Source organism: Solanum verrucosum, unplaced genomic scaffold (genome assembly GCF_900185275.1).
Source record: "Solanum verrucosum unplaced genomic scaffold, falcon-dt-bn FXZP01000118.1, whole genome shotgun sequence".
Classification (NCBI taxonomy): domain Eukaryota; kingdom Viridiplantae; phylum Streptophyta; class Magnoliopsida; order Solanales; family Solanaceae; genus Solanum; species Solanum verrucosum.
In genome coordinates, this window is record NW_026020568.1 from 352654 (window position 1) to 362440 (window position 9787).

A 9787-nucleotide genomic window follows, 5' to 3' on the forward strand; every position below is an offset into this window, starting at 1 on the left:
TAAGATTAATCAGTAATATGGGATGCGGCTGCATAATCTTTAAGAATTTCATGTACAGTTGGTTCTACTTTAAAACAATTTTGTTAAATATCAACCCCAACCCTGCATGTTTTCTTTTTTCTGCTTTGTTATTTATATGTTACTTGTTCACAGAGTATTACATATTTGATAGGCTAACCATTTACGTTGGTAACATTTTATGGGTACAGAGCAAAATAATAAAGTGGCTCTGTATTTAAGAACAGATTTTGTATTCATCTATTTAGGGATAGTTTGAAAAGATTTGTAATTTTTGTTTTATTAAATAAAAGTAGAGGGGAAAACTGCACTAGCAAAAGTAAAACTGGATTCTGTTGTAATTTAGATTATTATTGTGGAGGTCTCATAATTCTTAGGTGGTATTTCCACAATTATTTTGTTGATTAACATTTACACCTCCATGACTTCCTTATGTTTATGGTTATTTTTTGTTTGCTACTATGCAACACTTTGAATAGAGGGATATTGTACTCTTTGAAAGAAGGGTCTTAAGAAACTTCTACGATAGTCTGCTATCGAGTTTTATTGTACAACACCTTATCGACACGAAGTTTAAATCGATTTCACATTCCTAAGTTGTGTTTTAGTTAAATAAGAAGATAATTTTACTAATTCATCTATTTGAAAGCTTTTTGGGAGTTTTACAAACAAATGTGAACATTTTAAAAAAGAACTAAATGCAAGGATAATATAAAAACAGTTTAATTAATGCTTTCTTGATTTAGTAAGATGGACAACTACATTTAGTAATCCGTCTAATATGATAGGGAGGGAGTATATATACACACATTGTGTTTGGATCAGTATGGTTTTGCTCACCCCAAATTTCTTTATGGTCTCTATTTCTTTGAATAACGTTGCAATTTTCAGATGATCACAACATAGAAGAAGCTCATTCCTTTGGCCTATAAATTCCCACAGTACTTTTCACTTCAAAGAGAGAAACAAACCAAAAGACAATTTCTTCTCGTCATTCTTTTTAGTGTTGGCTTTAATTTTATTTAAACTTTGTTATTTCTGCAAAGAACTTGTTGAATTCCGGAGGAGTACACCTATACTCGTAGAATATCCTTGTTATACACGCCTCAACATTACCTTGATCGTACAACAATTTTCCAAAACATTGAACCATACATTGTTTGTGGACATATAGAAAATCAAAACTGTATTAGTTATAGAGTATTGGTCGTAGTAGTAGGTAGTTGTGGATCACATTGTGAACAATACTTAACAGTATAATCTTTATACCGTTTAAGGCAAACATAATATTTAGTGCTTAAAAATTATTAGTCCATTCATAAAACCAATACTACTAATCTCTCTGGAAGGGTGCATAATTTAGAAATGGAAGATAACAATACTGATGATTATTCGTACAAATCGCTACCATATCAGACATTAAAACAATATTTGTATAGTTCAAACGTTACGACACATAGCTCCATTGATGATCATCAATCAAGAGTTGCATTGCTTCAGTATTCAAAATCGTATTAGCGTTTAGCTGCTGCATTAAGCCTTTTGTAAAGGTCATCAATCTCCACCTGCAAAAACAACAATGAGTATCAACTTTGGTTATGGTCCAACTCATTAAAAAAGTGAGCTGGGAACTCATCGATTAACCTTGTAACGCTTAAGCAATCTCTCCCTTCTCTTTTTCATTGTTGCTGTTACTAACTCCTTGTCAAACTCAAAAGGTTGAGGTTCCAGAATCACTCCTTTGATGTTCTCGAAACCTCTTAGCTGGTTTTCGTTGAATAAATCACATCATTATTCCAATATTACTCCACAGTACAAGTACCTAAAAAACAGAGAAAAAATTGTATTTTGCTGACCTTGTTCCTTTCTGCAGCAGATTTCAGCTCAAGGAGAACATATTGGTTTAGGTCTTGGAGGGAGCAAAGTTCAGTAATTGAACCCTTGTGCCCATTTTTATCAGCCCATTTTTTCGTGTTCCCTTCATGTGGCGCCACAACTGCTACCAGCATGGACTTGAAGCTGTCCCCATATACCCATATCTGTAAGTAAACACAAATTAGACAGACATGCATTTCACTCGAATACATATAATATTTCCAATGAATCAGCTTACATCTTCAACGATGGGCGCAATACCATAAACCTTTTCCAGATATTCCAATGCAACATATTCTCCTTGTGATAGCTTTATAACATTTTTCTTTCGATCAATGACTTTTACAACTCCATTAGGCATCATTTCTCCGATGTCACCTGGATATGCTCAAAGGTAAATAATGTGAAGACGTATTCCATATATAATGAAACAACATTCTTAGCATAGAGTAAATATAAACTCAACCTGTATGAAACCATCCATCTTTGATAGCCTCTTTTGTCAACTCTGGATTTTTGTAGTATCCAGCAAAAGTGGTCCTCCCTCTCACGCATATCTCTCCCCGGGGAGGGTCTGCTAGGGGATCATATCCCATTTCAGGAACTTCCTCGAGACGAACTTCTGTGAAGACAAATGGTGGACCAACAGTTCCAAGCATGCACATTTCATCTGGATGCCCAATGGTGGCCAAACCACAAGTCTCTGTCAAACCTATAACAGAAAATACTTTGGATTATGAAAAGAGAGTGTAAAATCAAAATGGAAATGGAAACTCCCATAGGTTAAACGAAGCAAATCCACATATAGCATGTCAATTGGTAGAGAACTAAAAGTAGTCAAACTTATCAGAAGGAATAGGTTATAATGTTAGCCATGAACAGCAAACTTAATAATATTCACTATATAGCTATAATCTGAATAATAAAAAAGATAAAATGAAAAGTTCTACTTTAAGAAGTTTCAGTTTCGGAGTGGAAACATAAATTTTAGACATAAGCATGTTTTGCTACTATGCTACGACGTGTTTATTTGAGCATGGATGCTGGTACATGGAACTGAGGTAAGATCTAGAGCTTATTCCTCTGCATCACATTGCTCATAAAACAACTAGACAGTAATAGCTAGACTATTGGTGTATTCACTATCAAGCTATATTAACAAATCAAAATTTTCTTCTGTTTACCGTAGCCTTGTAGGACAAATCCACAAGAGGTAACCCGTAAGAACTCTTCCACCTCACTGCTTAAAGGAGCACCACCAGAGACTATGAGGCGAATCCTGCCACCTAGCCTATTCTTAACCTAAACAACAAGACGAATAAATGAATCAGGAGACATATAAGCTATCTTTTCCTTGTCCATAACTGAATATACTTCCTGAAAGTTGAATGATCAATGCAGAAAAGGAAAAAGGAAAATATTTCTTTTTTCGGGTAGTTGAAGTTCCTATATATTAAAGTATCCCCCTGGAACATATTAGTAATATGCTACTGCACTTAGAGAAGTTTCTTCAGGGAACAATAAGCATAAATTGTCTCAGGAAAAGTTACAAGAAAGTATGAACATAATTAGTAAAAGATTCAACCTTTCTAAAAGCTAGTAGATCAGCCAGCCGTGAAGCATACTTCTGTTTGTACCCAAGATTCATCCATTTAAGCTTTCTGATCATTTTTGAGATAAAATCAGAAAAGGATTCTGAATTGTAGAATAAGAAATGTTGAATAGAACAAACAAACAGAATATTACAAGTTATATAGCACATGGAACATGTGCCTCCTGAAAGGATTGAGTTCTTCAAGTGCTTTCAGTACACCTGATAAGCATAATTTGAGACTTGATTACCATAATTCAAATTATTTATGAGTAGCATCTATATAACTCAACAAAAAACTAATATTCTCATACCTTCATGCACTTTTTCATAAACTCGAGGTACTCCAGCCAAAAAGGTTGGCTTCAACTCCATCATGTCTTCTTGTATCTCATTGATATTCTTGAACACAAAAACAACAAGAAGCATCAAAGTCTTAGTAATCATTAAGTTAAAAAACTAAATTACTACCCGAACACATAATTGAAAGCTCTAAGCTACATTCCGACATTCAGTGTCTTGAAATTGGACAGGAATTTGCTGTGACAAGTGAATGCAGCGCAAGAGCATAAATTTTGTTTGACACGTTTAGTTCCGACACCTTACCCCATGGAAGTAGCCAACAGAAGCACCCCTATGAAAGAAGAACTCTTCAATCATCCGATCAAGTATATGAGCAAGTGGTAGGAAAGATATGTACACATCATCCACTGTCATCTATCAAGAGATAAAACATTAGTCGAAAACAATAAATATTTGGCACTTCTGATATGAGGATTTGTCGAAATGAAAATATACAAGAATCAGAAGGCCTAAAAGGTTGCCAAAACATCTATAAAAGAGCGATGAAACTCAATTCGTTACTGATGTATATACTAACGATGAGATGACCTGAAATTCTAGGACAAGGATTTCCACTTACCTTGTCTTCGAATTCTTCCATAAAATGATCAACTCCTGTTACAGATGCTGTCATATTTTCATGAGTCAATATTACACCTTTCGGTTCTCCACTAGTTCCACTAGTATACATGATTGTACATATGTCTAATGGCTGCGGCGGAGAAGGCTCTGATGGATTCTCTTTACCCTGGAAAAACAAAATCTGTTATATATTCTTCAAAATAAACAACAACCCCTAAAAAGCAAAATATCACCTTGGGCCATCGGTGCAATAATGCTACTGGAGCATTGCAATGGTAACACTAATTAAATAAAGAAGATACATAGTAAACGAACGAGCTTGAGAAACTTTAAGTAAATTACCATGTTGAGAAATTCATTCCAAGAGTATGGCTTGATATCCATAGAAACTGCCTTATCCTTCTCTTCCTGTTGTAGCGAAGTGAAACACACGATCACTGCAACCACAAACAAACTCAATAAACATTGTCAATCTGGTAGCTGCAACCAATAGAGAGGCAGACTTACATTTCAGGCGTTTAGCGTGTGTGCACTCTTCATTTAGAATCTGTAAAGTAAGCATCGACCAAAGATGATCATCATATAACTCAGATATCCAAATTAAGTAAAGGTCAGTAGCAATGAAACACAAGAAACAGTTAAGGTGGCTTTAGATGATTCTCACTTCTTTCACTTTCTTATCTTGAACAAAAACGATATCGATCTCAGCATGTTCAATAATAAAATCTACAGCGCCGGATCCTACATCAACAGAGAGAAATGGAAGTTAGAAACAAACAAAATTCTCAGGTATTTAACATGAACTGTAATTTAGTTGTTTTTATTCAGTGAATTGTAATAACCTTAAATTATGAAAACAAGACCAGCATTATTGCTGCTTTCATTTAAACAACATAATATAAGTGGCAGACTACAGGAACAATTTTTTACCGAGGGTATCATAGAGAGGAACACATATCAAACTGTGGGCACTGCAAGCCTGAAAAAAAAAATTAAATCGTCTTATCAAATGATACCAATGTATAACTCATTCTAGACAATTTAAACGCACTATGATCACACGCGGTCAAAACCATAGACTAACCTCCATTGCTACAATCCACTGCGGACAATTGGCTCCATAAATTCCAATTCGAGCACCCTATCATGCATTCAAATATTATTGTACTGGATATACATGACATTCTTAAGAAGCTAAAACTGATACAAATGCTAAGTTAGCCTATTGCTTACAGGTTCAATTCCGTGAGCCCGTAATGCAGAACCAGTCTGCAAAGTCTCTTCATAAGCTTCTTTGTAGGTTTTCCAATTATAAGAACCCCACTATTTAAAAAACAAACAAACAGGAAGATGGTGAGTAAAGATAGAGAAATATATTATACTCCACTAACACTAACACTAAGGATGACAGAAAACTAGATAAGTAGATAACTTTGCACTTACCTTTCCATCCTTAAAATCACGCCATCCCAGCATTCTGTTTCCTGGATATTTTTCAACAGCTGATCTGTTGATCAAAAAGATAAAGTTTGACGCATACATTCTTTTTCTAGCTGGATATAGATGAAAATAGAAAGATATGAACTTTCAATCAAGATTTTCCTTGCAAGCTGATTCCGTATTACTTTCTTCTTTTTTCAATCCGCGTAACTAAACTAAAAGTAAAAGAATAAAGATCTATGCTTTACTGACATTTAATACAGAAATAATGGAGAAAGCAAACAAGAAAATCTTAAAGGACTTGTCTTTTGTCCATTTCTTTGTTTTCGTTAATCGAAGACATAAATAATTAAGTAAATAAAAGCATGTATGACTGACTCCCTAATGGCCTAATCTTTAGAGGTGTTTGAATTCAAGTTTCGCCACCACCCATTATGAAATGAAAAAAAAAAAAGATAATGGTTAACAACACATCTTAGTTATCACCTTTTTCGTAAATTTCATATTCAAACTATCAGTTGTTTCCTTTTCCTACCTGAACTAGTACCGTCTTTATATCAAAACACTCTAACCATGAATTGTTCCTTCTTCCTATAGCCATTTTTTCATGTAGGAAGAAGGAACAGTTCTTAGTTGAAATGCATTTTAATACAAACACAATGATAGTTCAGGTAGAAAAAGGAAACAACTGATATAAAACTCGCGAAAAGATGATGATTCATGTGTTTTTTGACCATTAACTCGGAAAGAAAAAAGAATTTTCACGTCCTTGGCTCATTTAGACGAAATGTTGACACAATTCAACAGTTATCATGTTAAAAAATTCATTCTTTTTCATTGTTTCTTAGTGAAGCTTCAAGAAAAGTTACCTAAAGAGTTGCCAAGCTGTAGACAAATCAGGATCAGCTGATGGAAAACCATTTTTAGCTATTGGATTTCTATAAACAGGACCAATAGATGGCTCTCCATTTTTCCCTTCTTTTCCTTCCTCAACCTTCAAACCAAACTTGCTCATTTTCTCCAATTCTTCTCTTACTCAACTCAAACTAGATGGTCCAAAAAGGGTTTATAGTGTATCCACTTTCACTTCCAGCAAACAAGTTCTGGAAGAAATGGCACAAAATAGACCTTGCATGAGAGGAGTAACGAATGTAATTAATGTTTCAACTGCCAAGTTTGGTACAAGAAACAGAGTTATTAGTCTTATCAATATTAAAACTCAAATGATTGTAACTTAATTTAAGTGACTAAACCACAAGCTTAGTTAGCTACATGGTTTAGTTAAACAGGAGGATAAAAAGTGAAGTTGGAATTTTGATGATATCTCAATTTAAATGTCTTTAGTTTGACTAGGCACCAAATTTCAAAAACAAAAAATATATTTTAAATCTTGGTCCAGTAAAATATAAAAAAAAATGTTTTTTAAAAGTGACACTTAAATTGATACAGAGGGAATATTATTTTACAAGACCCATAGAAATCATACCTAATGGACGTAAGTAAATGGTATTTGCTCTTTGTTGCTTGTTTGTAAATTTTGTCACGAACAAGCATTGTGATAGTGTGGTAAGTACTATTTCATCTTTAATTAGAGATCTCGAGTTTAAATCTCTTGAGTATAGAATCGTCTTTATTAGAGAGCGTATCGGAGAAGTGAAAAAAATAAAAATATCTTGTGGGGTGGTTGGTTGGTTGGTTGGTTGGCTGCAGGGGAGGTAGCTAAAAGAATGCAGCAAGGAGGATGTAAGAAATGAGAATTTAAAGATCACATGAATGACAAGGGGGCCATAATAAACGCACCTAAAAGGCACAACTCTCTTTTTCTTTCCATAGTCTAACCTTGTGTTTGAACCATAGAAAAATCAACGCATCTGAACATAGGCGTATTCAGAATTTATATATATGATGAATATGATATTTAAAATCCTACTGTTGTACCTATTGAACTTTTTGAATTATGGGTTACCATTTGTTGAATTATTAGTAAATTTTTTAAGTAAATACATATACTCTTGTATATAAAAATATTGAACTTGTAGCAAACTTGTCATATCTACGAGTTTTGGCTAAACTATTAATGGAAATTAGCAACTTGATATAGTGTAATGACGTGTAGAGGCAAATTTATAGCAATTTAAAGTAATATCTATATATTTTCTTTTTTAATTTTTTTTTTAGTATTATGGTAGAAAAAGTAAAATTTTCATATAAGAGAAGAGAATATTAGAGGGAGAAAGTGTTGAGTTTTAAAGTTGTGAACAGGAAATGAAGGGTTGTGACTCTCTTGAAGAGTTGTAACTATGCCGAAGGGTTGTGATCTTTATGAAAGATTGTGTCCTTTCTAAAGGGTTGTGACCGTTCGAAAGGTTATGTCTTTTTCAAAGTGTTGTGACCTTTCTGAAAGGTTATCTTCTTTCCAAAGGGTTGTGACCTTTACCCTTTGTTGACTATAAATAGAGAGGTTTTCTCTCATTTTTCGGCATTGAATTCTTCCCTTCTCTTGCATATATTTCTTGCAAAACAAAATCGATCAATCGTGTCTGTGTGTGTGATTCATTGCTATCATTTTGAGTTCGTTGAAATTATTGAAGTTTGAGGTACCACTACTTCTTTAATGGTTAATCCATTTTATCTTGGGAGGAATTATTCTACAACCTCGGGTACTTGAGGGGATTAAATTTCTTAAGGACACACAGTGGGTTCTATGGACTCGGATAGTTCTTTTGTTTTTTCTTTTCATCTTTTATTATTTCTTGTTTGTTAATCTGAATACAAGAGATAACAGAAAGATTGACGCATAGAGTACTATATATCTAAGAAAAATTAAATGTATTCTATATTTTACTGGAAAAAAATATTAGAAGACATCAATTATAAAAATTTATTAATAACTTTGCATTAAATATAACAATAAAACCTCTATTCGATTTAATTTTAGACCATCAATATGTTTGACCCGCTCCTGAATCCGCATTAAATCCGCCTAACGACGGGAACGGACTTGCACCGTCTATGTCAATTAATTGAGTTTGGCGTAGTTAGGTGTGAAGGAAGTTGGGAACAGCCAAGATTTTTGAGGCACCTTTAATTATTTGGTCTTTGAATAGTATATATTGAAAGTGCACTGTATACATGCAGGGCCGGATTTAGAGGGTAGAGATGAGTTCATTTGAACCTTTTCGATAAAAAATTATAAGATATATATAATTTTGTATATAGAGATGTTGAACCTCCTAAACATAATATTAGAGTTTGTTTGCATGAATTTCAAGCAATATATTTTTATTTATTAAACTCTATAAGTGAAAATTTTGAGTCCACTACTATATACGTGATCTCAAAAGGAGATATATGTATTAATGAAGGGTACATTGAAATAACAGAGAGGTAGTTGATCCGTATAGAGATATTTAGGGATATTATTGCTGCTACAGTGCTATCTTGGTAATTAGTATGGTATCATTTTATATGATATTATTTTGTTTGTTTTATTTTAAAAAGAATAATTTGTTTTGATATTTTTTTTAAATTCAAATTAAATTTTACATGTAATGATAGTTTTTATAATTATAGAAATATCATTACACATATTAAATGACATGTTCTTAGTGTACATTAACTAGAATTGAATAGTAGTGGGTGTACTAGATGCTTGATGGGTTTGTACCCTTGGTCCCCTCTTTTCTTCACATTTACTTCTTCTTGAATGATCCATTTTGCTAATTGTTATCGTTTCAAAAATATTTATATGTAATTTAGATAAATATTATGGGGATGAGTAGTGGCAGAGCCACTTATACTTGAAAGGCATCAATCGATATTCTTTTGTTAAGAAATTATTTTCCAAAAAAGATTGACTAATCAAACATGAAAAGGTTGAAAAATACCAAACACACCTTAAATCTTCATCCTTTTTTCTTGTCATATCACTTCTTGATA

The 9787-nt window shown here is 33.3% G+C and overlaps 1 protein-coding gene across 1 annotated transcript; it reads right to left on the minus strand.

Annotated features, from left to right (window-relative positions):
* Positions 1–1373: 1373 nt before the first annotated feature.
* Positions 1374–6983, minus strand: LOC125810544 (long chain acyl-CoA synthetase 1-like). Its single transcript, XM_049490020.1, has 19 exons — positions 6718–6983; positions 5852–5915; positions 5642–5731; positions 5493–5549; positions 5339–5387; positions 5073–5149; positions 4916–4955; positions 4751–4845; positions 4407–4574; positions 4091–4201; positions 3799–3886; positions 3640–3706; positions 3479–3554; positions 3078–3195; positions 2360–2605; positions 2132–2271; positions 1875–2057; positions 1663–1782; positions 1374–1583 (listed from the first exon to the last, which is right to left on the minus strand). Exons 1-19 carry the CDS (start codon positions 6861–6863, stop codon positions 1533–1535), a joined length of 1986 nt encoding a protein of 661 aa, XP_049345977.1. The 5' UTR covers positions 6864–6983; the 3' UTR covers positions 1374–1532.
* Between the last annotated feature and the right edge of the window lie 2804 nt (positions 6984–9787).

Coding starts and splice junctions, on each gene's coding strand:
- LOC125810544 (XM_049490020.1), bottom strand. CDS start 6,863: ATGAGCAAGTTTGGTTTGAAGGTTGAGGAAGGAAAAGAAGGGAAAAAT. Junction 5,550..5,641: donor GGGCTCACGGAATTGAACCT/GTAAGCAATAGG, acceptor AATGCATGATAG/GGTGCTCGAATTGGAATTTA. Junction 3,555..3,639: donor TTCCATGTGCTATATAACTT/GTAATATTCTGT, acceptor AAAAATGATCAG/AAAGCTTAAATGGATGAATC.